Source organism: Amaranthus tricolor, chromosome 9 (genome assembly GCF_026212465.1).
Source record: "Amaranthus tricolor cultivar Red isolate AtriRed21 chromosome 9, ASM2621246v1, whole genome shotgun sequence".
NCBI lineage: Eukaryota > Viridiplantae > Streptophyta > Magnoliopsida > Caryophyllales > Amaranthaceae > Amaranthus > Amaranthus tricolor.
The window spans coordinates 11,822,092-11,844,101 of NC_080055.1; the positions used below are offsets into that span (position 1 = coordinate 11,822,092).

General features: G+C 35.0%; 1 protein-coding gene, 1 long non-coding RNA gene, 1 other non-coding gene and 1 pseudogene across 4 annotated transcripts; 2 read left to right on the plus strand and 2 right to left on the minus strand.

Moving 5' to 3' along the window:
- Positions 1-454: 454 nt before the first annotated feature.
- Positions 455-10,198, plus strand: LOC130824328 (alpha-mannosidase). 2 transcript variants are annotated; one of them, XM_057689281.1, is made up of 29 exons: positions 455-813; positions 1,007-1,090; positions 1,833-1,921; positions 2,005-2,179; positions 2,305-2,424; positions 2,662-2,748; positions 2,838-2,909; positions 3,021-3,134; positions 3,215-3,315; positions 3,523-3,616; positions 3,741-3,908; positions 3,999-4,088; positions 4,201-4,266; positions 4,352-4,408; positions 4,798-5,017; positions 5,098-5,231; positions 6,012-6,074; positions 6,153-6,209; positions 6,341-6,412; positions 6,520-6,567; positions 6,707-6,823; positions 7,453-7,518; positions 7,817-7,929; positions 8,038-8,122; positions 8,755-8,865; positions 8,949-9,044; positions 9,190-9,237; positions 9,437-9,505; positions 9,778-10,198. In XM_057689281.1, the coding sequence occupies exons 1-29, from the start codon at positions 616-618 to the stop codon at positions 9,964-9,966; spliced, it is 3,003 nt and encodes a 1,000-aa protein (XP_057545264.1). In that variant the 5' UTR covers positions 455-615; the 3' UTR covers positions 9,967-10,198. The 2 variants fall into 2 exon arrangements, with proteins under 2 accessions (XP_057545264.1, XP_057545265.1); XM_057689282.1 differs by lacking the exon at positions 6,707-6,823 and having other exon boundaries at positions 464-813.
- Positions 10,199-14,493: 4,295 nt separating this feature from the next.
- TRNAR-UCU (transfer RNA arginine (anticodon UCU)) lies at positions 14,494-14,566 on the minus strand. The gene has a single exon. It is a non-coding gene; the product is annotated as a tRNA-Arg (tRNA).
- A 145-nt stretch (positions 14,567-14,711) lies between these two features.
- The window catches only part of LOC130823743 (alpha-mannosidase-like), a 13,482-nt pseudogene continuing 6,183 nt past the window's right edge, over positions 14,712-22,010 (plus strand).
- LOC130823744 (uncharacterized) lies at positions 19,045-21,883 on the minus strand. Its single transcript, XR_009046619.1, has 3 exons — positions 21,572-21,883; positions 20,300-20,366; positions 19,045-19,881 (listed from the first exon to the last, which is right to left on the minus strand). It is a non-coding gene; the product is annotated as an uncharacterized LOC130823744 (long non-coding RNA).

Below are 22,010 nucleotides of genomic sequence, written 5' to 3' on the forward strand. Positions count from 1 at the left end.
AAATTAGACATGTTTTGCATAAAACTTAGAAAAAAAAAAAAAAAAATAAAAAAAATAAAAAAAAATAATAATAAAAAAAAACACGCCCGGTGGGACAAGATCCCACAATCATCTGATTAGAAGTCAGACGCCTTATCCATTAGGTCACGGGCGCCACCTTGAATACACTAAAGATCTTTAATATTTTTTTATTCTTTTATTTTGCACACCTCTAATTAATTCCACTTTAAATGATGGGTGAGATTCGAACCCGTGATCTTTTGTCACTCTAACTTTTAATACCATGTCAAAAAATCAATTCAATGAAGAACTTAGCTTATGGACTCTAACAAAAAAAATGACTATTGATTTGACATACATGTGTAAATCATAAATGGATTGTTCAACAGTAAATAGTAATTGAATGCAATAATTAAATAAATAACAATAATGTTGATAGATGTTATAATGAGCTTGGTTGGGTTTGTAAAGATAGTTTCTTGAGGGGCCTACCTTCTTTGTATGTGTACAATTGTTGTCTTTATAGAGCTAGATCTTTATGAAATCATGAGCTTTAAAAAGGGTCTTTATTATTGACATAATCTTGCTTGTGTGTAGTTTGCTTGTGATCTGTTTATGATGAGTATTTTCTATGTTATATCCTTATTGATTACTTTATGTTCAGTAGAGTCAGTCTGCTGTATAAAATATAATACTGGTGCAGGTGTTGTTGATGGTAAATTGAATGTTCATTTGGTTCCACATTCACATGATGATGTTGGGTGGTTGAAGACAGTTGATCAGTATTATGTTGGATCAAATACTACCATTCAGGTTTGTGTGATTTCACTTTTTGTCTTTCTTTTGAGACGGTTTTATCGAGAGACACACCTTATTCATAGATTAGATGTAGTCCATCTAATACATATTATGATATTATGGGCTCCTTGTTTGAGGTCATTTCATCGAGAGACGGTTTCTCACAAGAGTAGCTCAGTCTGTTTAGACATTGATTTTCACTGTGTAGGGTGCTTGTGTCGAGAATGTGTTGGACTCGGTTGTTGAAGCATTGCGGCGTGATGCTAATCGGAAATTTGTTTTTGCTGAACAGGTTAGTATTTTGATTGTTTTAATACTGGATTATTATTCCAAATCTGCAACATATGGTTATAGATAAAGGTGTTCATTCGGGTCAGGGGTCGACTTGGGTCTTGTCTTCATATTTGTTTTTACATAATTGTTAGTCTATATTTAATGTCGGGTCGAATCGAGTTGGGTTACAGAGTCAGGTAAATGTTGGATTATCAGGTCTATTTTGAACATATCTAGTTACTGACGGTGTACTCTCAAAAATTGCTGAGATTCTTATGTGAAGATTGCTTTATTTAATTTGAATTTTATTAAATTTTTGCAATAGATATGACCATCTAAAGAGTAAAGCTTGTGATGTGTCTAATAAGGGGATGAGATTGGGAGGTTTTATTAATTAAACAATTTTATTAGGTTTCAGATCATGATGCACTATTTGAATATAACTCGTCATATCGGAAACAGTCTCTTTATTTTCGCTAATAAGGATAAGGTTGCGTACATGTAACCGCCAACTCCCAAAGTGGGAGATATTCAATGGCATTTGAGGTGATGAAATATTTAACATTGTATCAGAGTGATAAAATGCACGCATAAAAAGAGTTTGCCTATAGTAGCCCAACATGATTCACACACAGACTAAGTTTGGTACTAACTTGCACTATGCTGTAATAGACTGAAAATATAGCTGTTGGTATAACTTTGGGTAGTTTTTATATGTAAATTATATATGTTAATATGCAAGAATTTCATGCTTGTATCAGGCTTTCTTTCAGCGATGGTGGGCGACTCAAGACGAGGAGATACAAGAGGAAATGGGAAAATTGGTAGATGCTGGACAGATGGAATTCGTGTAGGCGGCATCATTTTTCTGTATATTTTGTGATTTTGGTGATAAATCACACTGTAATGTGGGCATATCTCATATTGATGTAGAAATGGTGGATGGGTTATGCACGATGAAGCAGCAAGCCATTATATAGACATGATTGATCAAACTACTTTGGGTCATCGAGCTATAATGAAACAGTTCAATAAGACACCCCGTGCTGGATGGCAGATTGACCCTTTCGGACATTCTGCAGTGCAGGCTTACCTCCTTGGCGCTGAGGTACATTCTGTAGCTTTACGATGAATAAAGTCTCGTTTTTTTGTCCAACAATCATGAACTATTTTTGTATAATCGAGATGTTTGTATGTATCATTGCATGAGACAGCGATTATTACTCTGTGTAGCTTGGTTTCGACTCGGTGCATTTTGCAAGGATCGATTATCAGGACAGAGCTGTGCGCAAAGACCATAAATCTCTTGAAACTATATGGCGTGGGTCAAAGACGTTTGGTAGCTCTTCTCAGGTTCACTATATATAATCTTGTAGTCATCATCATCATCATTTCATCGTACACTGTATATTCTGCTAATAGAAGCTATGATTAGGGTTTGGGGAAGGTTGGATGACGGTAGACCATACCCTTATCAAAAGAGATAAGGAGGTCGCTGTCAGCGAGACCCTTGGCTCGAAAATGACCAGTAAATGCAAAACAAATATATATGACTCATTGTTTAATTTGATTTCCTTACTTACCTTGTAGATATTTGCAAACACATTCCCAGTTCATTATAGTCCACCCGATCCATTTCATTTTGAAGTGAATGATGAGCGTTCTATACCTGTCCAGGTTTTATCTTTACCTCAGATCGATATTATGAAATCCTTTCTGTTTTCGGTTTTAGTCCCTCACTCATTTGTTTTATGATACAATTGTAGGATAATCCCCTTTTATATGACTATAATGTTGCTGAACGAGTCAATGAATTTGTTCTTGCTGCCATTAGTCAGGTAAAATTTTCAAATTTTCTTTTTCGGTTATTTTGTTTTCTTGAAAAATTTAGTTCCTCTAAATCGATCATGTAGCAATGAGATTCTAGCTAATCATTTGCTACCTCACAGGCAAATGTGACTAGGACAAACCACATTATGTGGACAATGGGCGATGACTTTCAGTATCAATATGCAGAATCTTGGTTCAAGCAAATAGACAAATTGATACATTATGTTAACAAGGTTGTTGGAGTTAATTGGAGTTAAATATAGATGTTAACCGAACATATTATAGTTTATTTTTCCTTTTTATGATATTGTAGGATGGTCGAGTGAATGCTCTGTATTCAACGCCCTCTATCTATACCAAAGCTAAAAATATGGCAAGTGAGACTTGGCCTCTCAAATCTCATGACTATTTCCCGTAAGTGATAGTCGACCTCCTATATCCTCTCCTCTCCCAGTCACTTTCTCATAAAAACATACTCTTCTGTTTCCATGAGTTTGCCGCATACCCCTAGAAAATGTGAGAGCTTTCTTGGAGGTATGGGGCAAACTCAAACAGACACGGAGAGTGCTTAGTTTGTAATTTTCCTAATTTTTGTATACACATTGTTGCATCTGGTTATAGTTATGCCGATGGCGAAAACGCTTACTGGACTGGATACTTCACTAGCCGACCTGCTTTCAAGCGATACATACGTTCACTAAGTGGATATTATCTGGTAGTACATTTAACAATCTCCATCTTCCATACTTATAGCCTGCATTAAGTAGATACACTTTTTTTGCTTTGAAATGTGCCTATCTGTTTATTATTTTAACCAACTTGTTTTCGGTTTGCAATAGGCAGCACGACAACTTGAATATCTTTCGGGTAGGAGAACTGCAGGTCCAAACACATTCAGTTTAGGGGATGCATTAGGTATTGCACAGCATCATGATGCCATTACTGGTACTGCCAAGCAACACACTACAGATGACTATATGAAGCGCCTAGCCGTAGGAGCCTCTGAGGTGCTAAATTGTTTGCTGAATTTGTGCTTAACTTCACTATCTTACGTTAATTTCACGGTATAAGTTCTGAAATAAAGTCACGTTTTTTAGGCAGAAGCTGTCACAAATTCAGCTCTAGCCTGCCTACTCGATAAAAACGCAAAACGTTCATGCGACACATCTTCGGTTACTCTAAGCCAGGTAAAGTTTGCCTAAAGTTCATCATTCCTTTGTCTTTTTTGACAGCGGGCATTTGGATTTTCGAATTATAGCACTGCCTTTTTAGTTTATTGTTGCTATCGAATTATCTCAGTGTCAACTTCTCAACATAAGTTACTGCCCAGCAACTGAACAAGAGATTCCAAAGGGGAAAAGTTTGGTAATTGATCATTTATCTTCAATTTTGGTGCTTTTAAGAAGCCTTTTTTGAGTGAAAATTAAAAATGTATCTATGGTTACTTCAGGTGGTGGTAGCATATAATCCGCTCGGATGGAATCGATCTGATGTTATTAGAATCCCAGTGAGCTCCCTTTTCCTTCTGCTGCTTTATTTTTGTCTGCTTCATAAAAGGTAAAGATAAAGGATACTCCCAGTATCCCGCACAAGGCAAGGTTCAAGTGGGGTTTTTTTTCCTGAAAGATGCGGACAAACCATACCTGTTCCATTGAACCACAAGCGCTTTTGTTATTTTTGTCTGCTCCGCTCCTTTGAAATTGTTATTCATCTAAACAGTTTGTTATTTAATTATTGTTTGTTGTACAATTCTTTTTATCATTATGCTTATATTTGATAAACAACCTCTTTGTTTTGTCAGTTTTGTTCGTGTTGCTATTTGCTGATCTTGCCCAAACGAAACATTTGGATTCATTAACTCGGCTTTGGGTGAAATCTAATGTATGCTTTGATCAGGTTGATGATGAAAATCTCATTGTCCATGATTCGTTAGGAAATGAGGTGCAAGCTCAATATATTGATATGGATAATGTAACCATCAGCTTGAGGAACTTCTACATCAGTGCTTACTTGGGAACATCATCAAATAAGGCTCCCAAGTTCTGGCTCTTGTTTGAAGTTTCTGTGCCACCGTTGGGTTGGAATACGTATTTTGTTTCTAAGAAAACCAGCAAAGGCAAGTCCTTAGTCTTCTCGTCTTAAAAACTCCATTGTTTTTTATAACTCTCACTTCTTTTCATTGCATATTTATCTTAGGAGGGGTCGAAAGAAGCAGTGTATCGGTCATGGACAAAGTACAAAAACAGATAGTTAATATTGGACCGGGAAATTTGAAGATGTCATTTTCTGCATCTGGTCAAGCAGTTAAAATGTTTAATTCTAAAAAAGGGGTAAGACACTTAAAATCTATGATCTGACATTTAAAATTCACAATACTTCCTACGTTCCAAAGATACATTCCAATTTAATTAAATGAAAACTCATATAAACAAAGCGATGAAACATACCTTTGTGATGGAGGGAGATTGTTAAGTTATTTTGCGTCACATGGTTTCTGCATTTGGTCAAGTACTTAAGATAAGTACTGCTACAGTTTTTAGACAGTCTTTGATTTTACGGTTTGTCTATAACGAGCATCAATATTGAATACTGAATACGATAAGCTTCGATTGTTGATTTCCATTGAAAAACGAACATTATAGCAACTTAGCCCTTCAGTATGTGTGATCATAGAGTTTGCGAAAGCTTACGATGGTTCTCGAGGCTAGGAAAAAGGCTCGTTGAACAACTTAACAGCATTGAAGTGTGTCTCTAGTTAGGCATCATTTTTTCTTGTTTTAGTCATTAGTGTAGAGTATATAACATATCTTCGGGCCTCAACCATCAGTTTAAGCTTTTGGTTGAGTTGGTTCCTTAACATGGTTTCAGAAGCCAACGTGACAAGAGGTCTCAGGTTCAAATCTCAACCACCTCTCATTTAAAGAGGAATAGGAAGCGCTAAGTATGAGGAGTGCCTGTGCTGTATCCACAATTCTAGGCCAAATGACTCTCGTGTGAGGGGGCGTGTTAGAGTATATAACATATCATGGGGCCTCAATCATCAGTTTAAACATTTAGTTGAGTTGGTTCCATGACAATTAGAATTTGTAGTATTTATCTCATTTTCGCAGGTCGATGTACCATTACATCAAAGCTTTCTTTGGTATACTTCAAGCATAGGTGATGATGGCCAGGTATGCATATCTCTACTGAATGCTGTCATTAAACTTACAAACTGCTTTTACTGACATAGTGAGTCATTTCATTTTTAGGCTTCTGGTGCATACATCTTTCGACCTTCTGGTGCCCCGTCTGTTGTCAATAGCACAGTATGCATCTTATCTTTTAATCATTAGCTTTTGGTTTTTGGCTTTTTGTTTGGTTAAACAGTCAAAATATACGATCAAGCACTCAAAATAATTGCCACATGCTTGATTTTGTTCCTATTTGATCTATATAGGGGCCGATGGTGGTTGTGCGCGGAATACTTGTAGATGAAATTCACCAACAGTTTGATTCATGGATATACCAGGTTCCGATCTCCTTCATATACTAGTACAAACTTCTATAATTGGAGACTTATCCGAACCACAAACCTAAAGTTTCAATTCGAGGTTTTTTGTTTTGCTTCTCTTGTAGGTCACTCGGTTGTATAAGGACAAGGAGCATGCTGAGGTGGAATTTACTGTAAGAACTTTTACACCCTCCTCCTCAGTCCCCCCCATACAAAAGGGAATTTCCTTTGTGTCTACACAATGTTGTTTGTAGTTCAAATGTGGTTTAGTATGTTATTAATTGTAATTTCTGACATGATTTTTGTTTTAAGATTGGCCCAATACCTACTATTTCTGATGGCAAAGAAGTTATCACAAAGATGAAAACAAATTTGGCCACCAAAAAGGAATTTTATACCGACTCTAATGGACGAGATTTTATTAAACGGGTATATCTTCTCTGGCCTATTGATATATATATATATATATGCCTAATACATCATCTGTTAGAGTATATAACATATTCTGGGGTCTCAATCATTAGCTTAAGCTTTTTATTGAGTTGGTTCGAATCTCAACCACCCTTCAAATTCAAGTGAAATATTTCGCATCAGGTATGATTAGGGCTGTGATGCATCCACACTTTTAGTCCAAAGGGCACTTGTGTGAAGGGCCGTGTTAGAGTATCTAACATATTCTAAGGCCTCAACCATTAGCTTAAGCTCTTGGTTGATTTGATTCGTTAACATCATCATCTTCAAACATTTCTATCTTCTTAGTTACTTATGATTCTTAGTGCAAAAATGTGTTAATATTCGCAATCACCGTGATGCGGTAACGAAAATGATGTGGTTATCGTAGTGCCAAATATTGACCGAAGGCATAAGATATTCCTTGGAACGCCCAAAATGCGTTTATTTACACCTTTACTACGCGGGAATTATCAATTCGTGCTTTTTGGAAACCTTTACAACGCGGCTAATGCAATACGACATGGCCATTAGCCTTATTATCTGAACTATTCAATTTTTCTTGGTGTTGTGATTTTAACAGCTCTCCTTGTTACATCTTTCCGCAGATTCGGAATTATCGAGAAGACTGGAAGCTTTCCGTCAATCAACCTGTGGCTGGAAACTATTATCCGGTTAATGTTTTTTTGATTTCACTTTGAAATGATTACTGGTTTTTGGAAATTCCATTTATTACTTCACAATCAGATAAATTTTATAGTGTTTCTACTAAATGCTTTCAAATTATTACCTGTCAAATTCAATGATCGATGTTCAAACCCGATTCGACTTTATGACCTGAATTGAACCAAATGTGATTAGCACGATATTATCAACTAATTTTTAATTGCACAAAATCGATTCAAACACTTCGTAATTGATGTCTTATTAGGAATTCAAATGCATTGTAATGCTACTTCATTTTCTTTTCAGATTAATCTAGGAATATATTTTAACGACAGTAACCACGAGTTCTCAATTTTGGTTGATCGTGCCACCGGAGGTGCCAGCATTGAAGATGGTGAAATTGAACTAATGCTCCATAGGTTTTCCTGTTGCATTTCATTTGCGACTATCACAATTATGAAGCTTTGTCAAATACAGGTTTATCCTCGATCCTCTATTTACACCTAGTCTTTCTTTATGTGGGTCAGGCGTCTACTTTTCGATGATGGTAGAGGGGTGCAGGAACCCCTTGATGAAGAAGTTTGTGCTCTGGACAAGTGTGAGGGACTTACGGTATGTCACACTTTTGCAATTTTAATGATTTCTCACTTTTTAAATTTCCATCTGTTATTCACACGTTCTCAAATGAAACAGTCTCACTGTTTTAGGATAGATTACTTATAACTTTAAAGTGATCACCTACAGTTTTAAAGCGATCATTTTTTATAGTCTCAGAGTGATCATTTCAAACCTAAACTGGGTATATCATATTGCAGTGCTCGTATATGGATTTGCCTTTGTGTACACTCCACTCCTCTCATAAGTGTACTTGCATATAGATGACCATGGAACTTTATCTATTGTTTTCTTACACTCGAGTCCTTTAGACAAGTTCAATTTCAAGTATTGTATTCTCTAGGACGAACTTTAAACTTAGTTTTCACCTTTTAACCTAAACATTAGGTCACTTGTTGTAGTCTACATGTGGGCGGTGGGCCCCCTTTTTTCCTGATGTAGTTGCACGCACGACACCCTTATTTGACATGGTTGTACATGTGGTATTATACTTGGTAGCTCATGTAGCAACCACTTCTACGCCAAAGTTCAAAGTTTCTACGTTCAATTTTTCCTATATTTTCTGTCTACGCCACATTTCTATCGAACTTGTTGAAGTGGAATGCATCATTGAACTCCCTCTCGTGCAGATTCGAGGTCACTATTATATGAATGTTCACAAACTAGGAGGTGGTGCTCAATGGCGCAGGACGACTAGTCAAGAAGTTTACTCTCCTCTTCTACTGGCTTTTGTGCACGAGGTATGTTATCGATGTACATCTACAACACTCAACAAATCGCTGGTCTACATAACTTGTACATGATATATAAACTGGGAATGCAGAATTCAGACAGTTGGAAAGCATCTCGATTAACAAAGATGACTTCCATGGACACAAACTACAGTTTACCTCTAAATGTTGCTGTTATAACTCTCCAGGTAGTTTGCGACTTGAGACTTCTCGCATAGCAACACTTTTGAAAACGATGTTTTGTTAAGAGTCGGAGGGGCTTTCTGCAAGTTTATTTGTGTGTTTTCGTGCTTACGTCTCTAAATTTGTACTGTTATATGCTCAAATATGCAGGAATTGGAAGATAACTCTGTACTGCTCCGTTTAGCACATCTCTATGAGGTAAAACCTTTATACACTTTGGGTCAAGCGTACGCAACTTTACTCTTATTAGTGATGACAAAGAAGTTGTTTCTGATTAACCATTAGAGTCGTAATTAAACTTGTTAGTGATAACTAAGGTTAATAATTCTATGCAATTGGTGTTGGAATCAAACTTCTTTAATCATTCGATCTTTTTCTATGGTGACTATGTTGTTAGGCGGGTGAAGATGCCGAATACTCGAGAATGGCCATCGTTGAACTCCGAAAAATGTTTCTCGGGAAGAAGGTATGAACTAGTCCCCGAAGCTTTCCCTTGTACATAACTAGAGTTCCGCCATAATCTTGTTCAGGGGAATCAAGGCCAGGGTCATTTGGCTAAAAACTTATTGATATCGAATTGAGTAACATAAAACAAAAAAATAACAGCAGAGTTGGTACTGTACATGAGTAGAGATGAGTGTTTTACTCGTCTTGTACCAGCATTTTGGATTCGCCCTTAGCTATCTCTATATAGTGGCCTTTCTATCTTTTTACGACTCCATTTGTAAAATTTCTCAGATAAATGAAGTGAAGGAAATGAGCTTATCAGCAAACCAAGAAAAGTCGGAGATGAGAAGAATGAAATGGCGAGTCGAAGGAGATGCCGCAAAGGAGCACATCCCTATCAGAGGACGCCCTGTAAGCAGCTCAAGCCTTCTTGTTGAGCTTGGTCCAATGGAGATCAGAACCTTTTTGTTGAAATTCTAAGGAGAAAGCCAGAAAAGTGACTTAGTAAATCTTTGTTAATGACCATGGCTTGGAAATTAGAAGCTAATCTTGATTAGTTGTTGGTGCAGAAAATGGGTGAATACTTAATACTGATTCTGCACACTTAAAATTAATAGTCATTAAATCTTTGATTGTAGACCAATGAACAAAATAGTGGCCTCTTTTTTTCTCTTTTTAATTCCTTACAATAAAAATGGTGATGGGTTTTACAGTTGATTTTCTTTTATTTGTGATCTTACTTTTACAAATTATTCTTATTATCTTATACTATTTCCGCTCTTCACCTTATTTTTTATTTCATATGTTCAACGGATATTATCAATGGTACTCCTTCGATTATCAATGGTACCCTCGTATTATTAAGCGTTTTACAACTGTAACATTTTTCAATTTTTTCTATCTAAAATCGTCCAAAACCGTTAATTTTTTTTTTCTTTTATTTTTCAATTTAAAATATAAAAAAGAGAAGAAAAAAAAGTTAACGTTTTTGGACGGAAAAAATAAAAAAAAGTTACCGTTGTAAGACGCTCAATAACACAAGGGCACCATTAATAATCGAAAAAACTTAAGAATACTGCAAAAATTTAAGAGTACCATTGATAATTTCCCTACGTTCAACCAATATTGAAATATGTTGTTTACTTTAGGTTGTAGGAAAAGGTTGACTAGGGATAAACATGGGTTCAATTCAAGTCGAATATTATTAGATTTAGATTCGAACTCTAATTTTTACTCTTTATGCCCGTTTTAATTTGCATTATTTTCTATTTTAGTTTGTCTTACTTATTTTACACCATTTTCCTTTTTGGCATTGGTCGCACTCTTTTTCTTTTAATCTCATTCACAAGCTCATTATCTCTCTCCATTTTAATTACTTAATTCTACTATTCACTTGTTTATTGTCTTATTATCCTACTTAATTTTGCTTTTCACTAAATTTCACCCAAAATTTTTAGAGTGCGATCTGAGAGAAACCTACGGAGTATTTGAATTCAAATTGATTTAACTTATAGGGTCAAAATTCAAAATAATTTGACCTTATCTCAGTGTTGCAAGTTTTCAGTGTTGCAAGTTAAAAGAAGCAGAGAAGAGAAAGTACATTTTTAGTTAAGAATATAAAAGCAAAATGAGCTGTCAAACATTCTTAATATAGTTATATATTCCTAGTTATTGAATAGTCACAAATCACATAGGACTAAAAGCTTCTTGTGCTAATTTTGTTGTCCAATCTTATTAATGAAGAAAAAATGGAAAAATAAGACTATTACCCTAAGTTTAAAATAATAATATTCAATAAAAATAAATTATGTTAATTTCAATAAATACACATTCAAATAAAAATAAATATAATGTTAAATTGCGAATACAAAATATTTAATTTTCTTAAAAATATAAATTATTCTATAGATACAAATAGTAAACATACATATTTGGCTACATATCTAAAAAAAAAATAAACACCGAAATTTTAACTCTCAATCACCTTGTTAATATTAGGTACAATGTACAAAATTTGAAAGTAATATATAAATACTCTTTCTGTTTTATTTGATTTTGTTCCAATTTTATCTGAGATTTATCCTACTTACTTTGTAGCCTTTTTTCTTTTGATAATAATCTATCCAACTCGTCTTGTATCTCATCATAAAACGAATTCATAAATCAGTTAATTTCTTTAATTAATCACTTTAAAATTATAAATAATCATTTTAATAGGTCAATATATAATCTCATTTATTATCTACCAATTTATCTCGTGTTTTTTCTTTTCTTTTTTTAACATGATGAATCCACTCATTTAATTTACTCAAAGGTAGTAGTATTTGTTAATTAACGTGTGGGAGTGCTCAGCACGGTATATATAAAGAGTAAGAAATTGAAATTAGGGATAGCCGGATAGGGAGGGAATATGATTTGTTGGTGGGAAACTGGGAATCAAATGGGACGAACGGAAATCCGTCCGTGATCCATGGATCATGAATATGGAGTACGCCTAACTATTGTTTCTACTCTTCTTAACCCATGATTTACTTCACTTTTATTTTATTCTTCGATCAACCCTAATAATGTAAGTCTTCACTCTTCTTAACCCATTTTTTACTTCGCTTCCTTTTTCTTCATTTTCTATTTTATGCCATTATTGCTATTTAGTGCGTGTGTGTTTTTTTTATTTTATTTTATTTTACTATTATTATTATTATTATTATTATTATTAACTTTCCGCTATTGCATTTTCCTCATTTTTCTGTGGGTGGTTTAGTTTATCCTTTACTATGGTTTAGCGGCCTTTCTAACTTTTTAGACTCCATTTGTTAAAGTTTTGTCAGATAAAAAACGTGAAGGAAATGAGCTTATCAGCAAACCAGGAGAAGTCTAAGATGAGAAGAGAACATCCCTATCAAAGGCCGCCCTGTAAGCGGCTCAAGCCTTTTTGTTGAGCTTGGTCCTATGGAGATCAGAACCTTTTTGTTGAAATTCTAATGGAGAAAAAGGGGTTTAAGAATTAGAAAACCTTAAATCTTTTTTAATGGAGATTAGAGGCTAATTAATTTTGAATAGTTGGCTCCAAAAATGGGTGAATACTGACTGAATAGTAGTTGTACACCCTCGAATCAATTGTCGCAGTGAATTCTCGTTATTTATCTAACTATTTTGTATTGTTTATGCTCTTCATCCTAGTTCATATATTCATTCAAAAAATGGGCGAATACAGACGGAATAGTAATAGTTCATATATTCATCCTAGTTCATATATTCAATTAATTGAAAATTTAAGTATTGAAATTGATCTAGTGATTTAAGAAAATCTTATTGGGCTGGTTTGGTGGTGGTGGTCTCGTACATGAGGTCGTTGCACAGGAGAACGACTATTATAAATTCGTTGCAAATAATGGATCCATCCAAATAGCAAGATTATGAACGTTCTTTATATAATTGTGCATTCTATAGAGGGTCGATTTAAAACTTTAACTGGTGTTTGGAAACATAATAGAGACGGATCTTATATATTATATTTATCATTATAAATATAGACGTGTTATATATTTCTTAATTGATAAAGAAATAATCATACATTGGAAATTTTTAAATGTCTACTTTATTAAACAGAAATTTCAGATACTAAGGCCCTTTCTAACCCTGAAATTTTGAAGTAAATAAGCGTTTTTTGTAAAAAAAAAAAAAATTCATAAATGAGCTTCGTCAAAATTTATATCCCATAATAAGCGCCTCTTAGCCCAATGTTAAGGTTTTGAGGTTGTTCGTTGTGACTAACAACTGACAATCACTTAGCTGAGTTAGTAACAGCGGATCATTAACATCTAAAGTCAATGATAGTTAAAAAGTCAACAAAAATCAACCCAATCGCCCCCGGTTAGCAAGAGCAGGAGTTTACTTATAATAAATGTCAAGTGATTGAAGTAGTTCATTTGATGACCATTCAAGAGTTTATATATACCATAATAAATTAAAAATGTCCAATATGCTATTATATGAAACGCTTTATATATATTTTAAGAAAATTAAATATAGGAAAAAATGTCAAAAAGTACCTAATAAAATTTTTTTTCTAAAAAGTACCTAATAAAAAAAGTTTTGCCAAAAAATACCAAACAAAATTTTTTCTTTTCCAAAGAGTACCAAGTGACGTTTTCCTTCAATTGATCGTCAAATATAACGGTTGACTGGTCAAAATCGAAAATTCTTCTTCCTCATCTTCAATTTCTTTTCCACTTTAATTTTTTCACTATCTTGTTCCTCTACTTTTTACTCAAAATCGAAGTTAAATTGGAAAATAAATTGAAGATGAGGAAAAAGAATTTTCGATTTTGACCAGTCAACCGTTATATTTAACGGTCAATCGAAGGAAAACGTCACTTGGTACTCTTTGGAAAAGAAAAAATTTTGTTTGGTATTTTTTGGCAAAACTTTTTTTATTAGGTACTTTTTAGAAAAAAAATTTTATTAGGTACTTTTTAGAAAAAAAATTTTATTAGATACTTTTTTTGGAAAAAAAATTTTCTTCAAATATATATAAAGCGTTTCATATAATAGCATATTGGACATTTTTAATTTATTATGGCATATATAAACTCTTGAATGGTCATCAAATGAACTACTTCAATCCCTTGACATTTACGAGTCCTTGAAACAAATATACATCTACTCGTTTTGTGCCTTTGATATTAAGTTTTAAAATCAAAGAGAAAATGGTTTTTTTTTTTAAGAAAATGTAATAAATGAAAAGGAATAATTAAATTGTACGAAATAAATTAAAAAAGAGTTAATATATATATATATATATATATATATATATATATATATATATATATATATATATATATATATATATATATATATAGAAAAACTAATGATTCTTAATAAATAATGCAAAATGAGAAGAACGTTACAAAATAAAAAAATAATGCTTAAAAAGGGAAAGTATAAATTAGACATGTTTTGCATAAAACTCAAAGAAAGAAAAAAAAAAAAAAAAAAAAAAAAGGCCACGCCCGGTGGGACTCGAACCCACAATCGTCTGATTAGAAGTCAGACGCCTTATCCATTAGGCCACGGGCGCCACCTTGAATACATTATAGATCTTTAATAGTTTTTTATTCTCTCATATTGCACACCTCTAATTAATTCCACTTTAAATTATGGGTGAGAACCTTCTTTGTATGTGTATAATTATTGTCTTTATATAGCTAGATCTTTATGAAATCATGAGCTTTAAAAAGGGTCTTTATTATTGACATAATCTTGCTTGTGTGTAGTTTGCTTGTGATCTGTTTATGATGAGTATTTTCTATGTTATATCCTTATTGATTACTTTATGTTCAGTAGAGTCAGTCTGCTGTATAAAATATAATACTGGTGCAGGTGTTGTTGATGGTAAATTGAATGTTCATTTGGTTCCACATTCACATGATGATGTTGGGTGGTTGAAGACAGTTGATCAGTATTATGTTGGATCAAATACTACCATTCAGGTTTGTGTGATTTCACTTTTTGTCTTTCTTTTGAGACGGTTTTATCGAGAGACACACCTTATTCATAGATTAGATGTAGTCCATCTAATACATATTATGATATTATGGGCTCCTTGTTTGAGGTCATTTCATCGAGAGACGGTTTCTCACAAGAGTAGCTCAGTCTGTTTAGACATTGATTTTCACTGTGTAGGGTGCTTGTGTCGAGAATGTGTTGGACTCGGTTGTTGAAGCATTGCGGCGTGATGCTAATCGGAAATTTGTTTTTGCTGAACAGGTTAGTATTTTGATTGTTTTAATACTGGATTATTATTCCAAATCTGCAACATATGGTTAGTATTTTCGCTAATAAGGATAAGGTTGCGTACATGTAACCGCCAAACCCCAAAGTGGGAGATATTCAATGGCATTGAGGTGATGAAATATTGTACATTGTATCAGAGTGAAAAAATGCACGCATAAGAAGAGTTTGCCTATAGTAGCCCAACATGATTCACACACAGACTAAGTTTGGTACTAACTTGCACTATGCTGTAATAGACTGAAATATAGCTGTTGGTATAACTTTGGGTAGTTTTTATACGTAAATTATATATGTTAATATGCAAGAATTTCATGCTTGTATCAGGCTTTCTTTCAGCGATGGTGGGCGACTCAAGACAAGGAGATACAAGAGGAAATGGGAAAATTGGTAGATGCCGGACAGATGGAATTCGTGTAGGCGGCATCATTTTTCTGTATATTTTGTGATTTTGGTGATAAATCACACTGTAATGTGGGCATATCTCATATTGATGTAGAAATGGTGGATGGGTTATGCACGATGAAGCAGCAAGCCATTATATAGACATGATTGATCAAACTACTTTGGGTCATCGAGCTATAATGAAACAGTTCAATAAGACACCCCGTGCTGGATGGCAGATTGACCCTTTCGGACATTCTGCAGTGCAGGCTTACCTCCTTGGCGCTGAGGTACATTCTGTAGCTTTACGATGAATAAAGTCTCCGTTTTTTGCCCAACAATCATGAACTATTTTTGTATAATCGAGATGTTTGTATGTATCATTGCATGAGACAGCGATTATTACTCTGTGTAGCTTGGTTTCGACTCAGTGCATTTTGCAAGGATCGATTATCAGGACAGAGCTGTGCGCAAAGACCATAAATCTCTTGAAACTATATGGCGTGGATCAAAGACGTTTGGTAGCTCTTCTCAGGTTCACTATATATAATCTTGTAGTCATCATCATCATCATTTCATCGTACTCTGTATATTCTGCTAATAGAAGCTATGATTAGGTTTTGGGGAAGGTTGGATGACGGTAGACCATACCCTTATCAAAAGAGATAAGGAGGTCGCTGCCAGCGAGACCCTTGGCTCGAGAATGACCAGTAAATGAAAACAAATATATATGACTCATTGTTTAATTTGATTTCCTTACTTACCTTGTAGATATTTGCAAATACATTCCCAGTTCATTATAGTCCACCCGATCCATTTCATTTTGAAGTGAATGATGAGCGTTCTATACCTGTCCAGGTTTTATCTTTACCTCAGATCGATATTATGAAATCCTTTCTGTTTTCGGTTTTACTCCCTCGCTCATTTGTTTTATGATACAATTGTAGGATAATCCCCTTTTATATGACTATAATGTTGCTGAACGAGTCAATGATTTTGTTCTTGCTGCCATTAGTCAGGTGAAATTTTCAAATTTTCTTTTTCGGTTATTTTGTTTTCTTGAAAAATTTAGTTCCTCTAAATCGATCATGTAGCAATGAGATTCTAGCTAATCATTTGCTACCTTACAGGCAAATGTGACTAGGACAAACCACATTATGTGGACAATGGGCGATGACTTTCAGTATCAATATGCCGAATCTTGGTTCAAGCCAATAGACAAATTGATACATTATGTTAACAAGGTTGTTGGAGTTAATTGGAGTTAAATATAGATGTTAACGAACTTATTATAGTTTATTTTTCCCTTTTATGATATTGTAGGATGGTCGAGTGAATGCTCTGTATTCAACGCCCTCTATCTATACCAAAGCTAAAAATATGGCAAGTGAGACTTGGCCTCTCAAATCTCATGACTATTTCCCGTAAGTGATAGTCGACCTCCTATATCCTCTCCTCTCCCAGTCACTTTCTCATAAAAACATACTCTTCTGTTTCCATGAGTTTGCCGCATACCCCTAGAAAATGTGAGAGCTTTCTTGGAGGTATGGGGCAAACTCAAACAGACACGGAGAGTGCTTAGTTTGTAATTTTCCTAATTTTCGTATACACATTGTTGCATCTGGTTATAGTTATGCCGATGGCGAAAACGCTTACTGGACTGGATACTTCACTAGCCGACCTGCTTTCAAGCGATACATACGTTCACTAAGCGGATATTATCTGGTAGTACATTTAACAATCTCCATCTTCCATACTTATAGCCTGCATTAAGTAGATACACTTTTTTTGCTTTGAAATGTGCCTATCTGTTTATTATTTTAACCAACTTGTTTTCGGTTTGCAATAGGCAGCACGACAACTTGAATATCTTTCGGGTAGGAGAACTGCAGGTCCAAACACATTCAGTTTAGGGGATGCATTAGGTATTGCACAGCATCATGATGCCATTACCGGTACTGCCAAGCAACACACTACAGATGACTATATGAAGCGCCTAGCCGTAGGAGCCTCTGAGGTGCTAAATTGTTTGCTGAATTTGTGCTTAACTTCACTATCTTACGTTAATTTCACGGTATAAGTTCTGAAATAAAGTCACGTTTTTTAGGCAGAAGCTGTCACAAATTCAGCTCTAGCCTGCCTACTCGATAAAAACGCAAAACGTTCATGCGACACATCTTCGGTTACTCTAAGCCAGGTAAAGTTTGCCTAAAGTTCATCATTCCTTTGTCTTTTTTGACAGCGGGCATTTGGATTTTCGAATTATAGCACTGCCTTTTTAGTTTATTGTTGCTATCGAATTATCTCAGTGTCAACTTCTCAACATAAGTTACTGCCCAGCAACTGAACAAGAGATTCCAAAGGGGAAAAGTTTGGTAATTGATCATTTATCTTCAATTTTGGTGCTTTTAAGAAGCCTTTTTTGAGTGAAAATTAAAAATGTATCTATGGTTACTTCAGGTGGTGGTAGCATATAATCCGCTCGGATGGAATCGATCTGATGTTATTAGAATCCCAGTGAGCTCCCTTTTCCTTCTGCTGCTTTATTTTTGTCTGCTTCATAAAAGGTAAAGATAAAGGATACTCCCAGTATCCCGCACAAGGCAAGGTTCAAGTGGGGTTTTTTTTCCTGAAAGATGCGGACAAACCATACCTGTTCCATTGAACCACAAGCGCTTTTGTTATTTTTGTCTGCTCCGCTCCTTTGAAATTGTTATTCATCTAAACAGTTTGTTATTTAATTATTGTTTGTTGTACAATTCTTTTTATCATTATGCTTATATTTGATAAACAACCTCTTTGTTTTGTCAGTTTTGTTCGTGTTGCTATTTGCTGATCTTGCCCAAACGAAACATTTGGATTCATTAACTCGGCTTTGGGTGAAATCTAATGTATGCTTTGATCAGGTTGATGATGAAAATCTCATTGTCCATGATTCGTTAGGAAATGAGGTGCAAGCTCAATATATTGATATGGATAATGTAACCATCAGCTTGAGGAACTTCTACATCAGTGCTTACTTGGGAACATCATCAAATAAGGCTCCCAAGTTCTGGCTCTTGTTTGAAGTTTCTGTGCCACCGTTGGGTTGGAATACGTATTTTGTTTCTAAGAAAACCAGCAAAGGCAAGTCCTTAGTCTTCTCGTCTTAAAAACTCCATTGTTTTTTATAACTCTCACTTCTTTTCATTGCATATTTATCTTAGGAGGGGTCGAAAGAAGCAGTGTATCGGTCATGGACAAAGTACAAAAACAGATAGTTAATATTGGACCGGGAAATTTGAAGATGTCATTTTCTGCATCTGGTCAAGCAGTTAAAATGTTTAATTCTAAAAAAGGGGTAAGACACTTAAAATCTATGATCTGACATTTAAAATTCACAATACTTCCTACGTTCCAAAGATACATTCCAATTTAATTAAATGAAAACTCATATAAACAAAGCGATGAAACATACCTTTGTGATGGAGGGAGATTGTTAAGTTATTTTGCGTCACATGGTTTCTGCATTTGGTCAAGTACTTAAGATAAGTACTGCTACAGTTTTTAGACAGTCTTTGATTTTACGGTTTGTCTATAACGAGCATCAATATTGAATACTGAATACGATAAGCTTCGATTGTTGATTTCCATTGAAAAACGAACATTATAGCAACTTAGCCCTTCAGTATGTGTGATCATAGAGTTTGCGAAAGCTTACGATGGTTCTCGAGGCTAGGAAAAAGGCTCGTTGAACAACTTAACAGCATTGAAGTGTGTCTCTAGTTAGGCATCATTTTTTCTTGTTTTAGTCATTAGTGTAGAGTATATAACATATCTTCGGGCCTCAACCATCAGTTTAAGCTTTTGGTTGAGTTGGTTCCTTAACATGGTTTCAGAAGCCAACGTGACAAGAGGTCTCAGGTGTAACAACCCGACTTACCGTTGACTGGGTAAACAGGGTCATCACTGGATTCGTTTCTCAAGCAAAGGGGTCACAAGCTCTTCAATGTGACTAACTCAGCTAAATCCCAAAGCCAACATCTAACTAATACACAAGATAATCATACAATTCTCTACAAGTCCGATATAACCGGCACAGCCAAAACAAATATACATTTATCCAAAAACCTAATACAAAACTACAAATTACTACGTGCTCAGCTCAATATACATCCTTGGAACGCTATTCAACACCGTTAACCCATCGTTCCCGACCGGGTCCGATCTGTGATCAAACTAAAAGATGGAAACAATAGGGAATCAGATTAAACTGAATGAGAAGTAACAATCCAAAACAATAAAACATAGCAATTCAAAACAATGGTTTAAAAGCAATATCAGTTCCCTAGATCTATGTGCGCACAGGGAGTCTAGTTGAGAGGAACATCCATAGCTCTAAGGCTATGTCACTCTCGGGTGAAGCTAGTCAATATCTTAATGACAATTCGCTTCAAACAGGGAGCAGGAAACAATGTTCCTCAACTCCGTCAATGACCAGCTCGCAAGCCCGATCCATTGACCATATCATAATATCAACATAAGCAATCACAACATTTGTCTCAATAAATTTTTAATTTCAAAAGAACTTGGATAAAAACGATTTTTACACATAAAGTAGTCTGGCCAGACCCTTTAAGGGACTGCTACTACTCACCGACGATGTCGCTTCAAGGTAATGAATCCAGCTATCAACTAGAAGGGTTCTTCGATGATATCGTCTCCTGGAGCATAACAAGATCACAACATCACTAGAGAGCGTTCGATACTACTATACTAACATGTAACTTATTACATCTCCTCCTAAGACCGCAGCTTAACCAAGAGTTATGCTAGCATTCTAACCTTTAAAATCTTACAGTCGATTCAAGAATATCAATTACCCAATACTTTCTTATAAACAACCATGTTCCACCAATTTCGAAATTCAATGTCCATCCATCTCATACTTACATATCAAGATTCACAAGGATTTAAGGTTACACCAAGACCCTTAATCTATTAGAATGTATTTGATTAAACACAAAGGTCATTGTTCTTCCTACAATCAACAAGTCTCAACAGAATCTAATACTTCATCCAAAAATATTTAATTATCCAATTAATTTTCGTATCTCTAGATCCCAAATTAGGAATCCCGTAATGGTTTTAGGACACCTCTTACTAAAACAAGCATAACTCACTCATACGGAAACCAAATGAGACGATTTAAGTGGCTATGCGACCATTACTCAGAGATCTACTATTCTTATTAAGACACTAAAACCCAGAAACAATTAAAACGATCCCAAAATAGCCAAAACAGAAGGTTCATTATGGATTTTCAAGACAGTCTGCTAGTATTTCACTATTTTGAACATAACTCTCTCATATAAACTCATTTTGGAGCGATTCAAGTGCCCACGTGATCGCGACTCGAAGCTCTACAAATCTCATGAAGACACCAAAACCCCAAAACGACTCTAACTATTTCAAAAACAGCAACACAAATTCGGACAGAACAAAACGGAACCTCATTGTCGATCTTTATGACAGTCTACTAGTATTTTAGACATAACTTCCTCATACGAACTCATCTCGGGGTGATTCAAGTGTCCACACGACTGCGACTCAAAGCTCTACAAATCTCAAGAAGATATAAGAACCCAAAAACAATCAGAACCATCCCCAAAATAGCCAAAACAGAAAGTTCAGTTTCGAAACTGAAATTTCAAAATCCACAATACCAAGTTTTATACTAGAAATCAAATAACCCAAATAACCAATACTAATCAACACTAGCAAGAACCCAATTATTAATTGAATCCATATACTCATCTTAAAATCAAGTTAATACCCAAATTAAATCCACGACCCAAATTGAATCCACAAATACCAAACTACTTTAAAACATTCAATTAATACTTAAATAGAATAGTTTGGGGATTACCTCAATCACCATTGAAGGACCTTGCAATCTTAAACTTCAAATTGAGTCACAAAATCCCCAAATGAATTAACAAAACCCTAACATTTAAATTTGAAAACAAAACAACAAAAGAGGGAAAAATGGTTACCAACAATAAAGGGAGGAGGACAAGTGGTTGCTGTTGGTGGTGGAACTCGTGGCTGGGCTTGGTTGTGCCGCCGCTGTGGGTGAGGGGAGTGGGACGTAAGAGAAGAGGGAAAAGAGGGATTGAGAGTTTGAAGGTAAAAGATGATGAGGATGAAGAAAGAAATGGGGAAGAGGTGTGTCGGTTAAATGAGATAAGCATAGGTTCATTTTTAGCTTTGACCCATTAAATTCTATTAAAGTCGTCTCGTCGTAAGACAGTCTTATATAAGACATGCTGTAAGAGTATAATAAACGATTTATGAAATGAGTAAAT

What these genes read in the sequence shown, in the direction of transcription:
- LOC130824328 (XM_057689281.1), top strand. Translation starts at nt 616, where the DNA reads ATGATGAGTATTTTCTATGTTATATCCTTATTGATTACTTTATGTTCA. An exon ending in TAGCCGTAGGAGCCTCTGAG is followed by an intron (nt 3,909 to 3,998) that starts GTGCTAAATTGT and finishes CACGTTTTTTAG; the next exon opens with GCAGAAGCTGTCACAAATTC. An exon ending in TTCTAAGAAAACCAGCAAAG is followed by an intron (nt 5,018 to 5,097) that starts GCAAGTCCTTAG and finishes TATTTATCTTAG; the next exon opens with GAGGGGTCGAAAGAAGCAGT.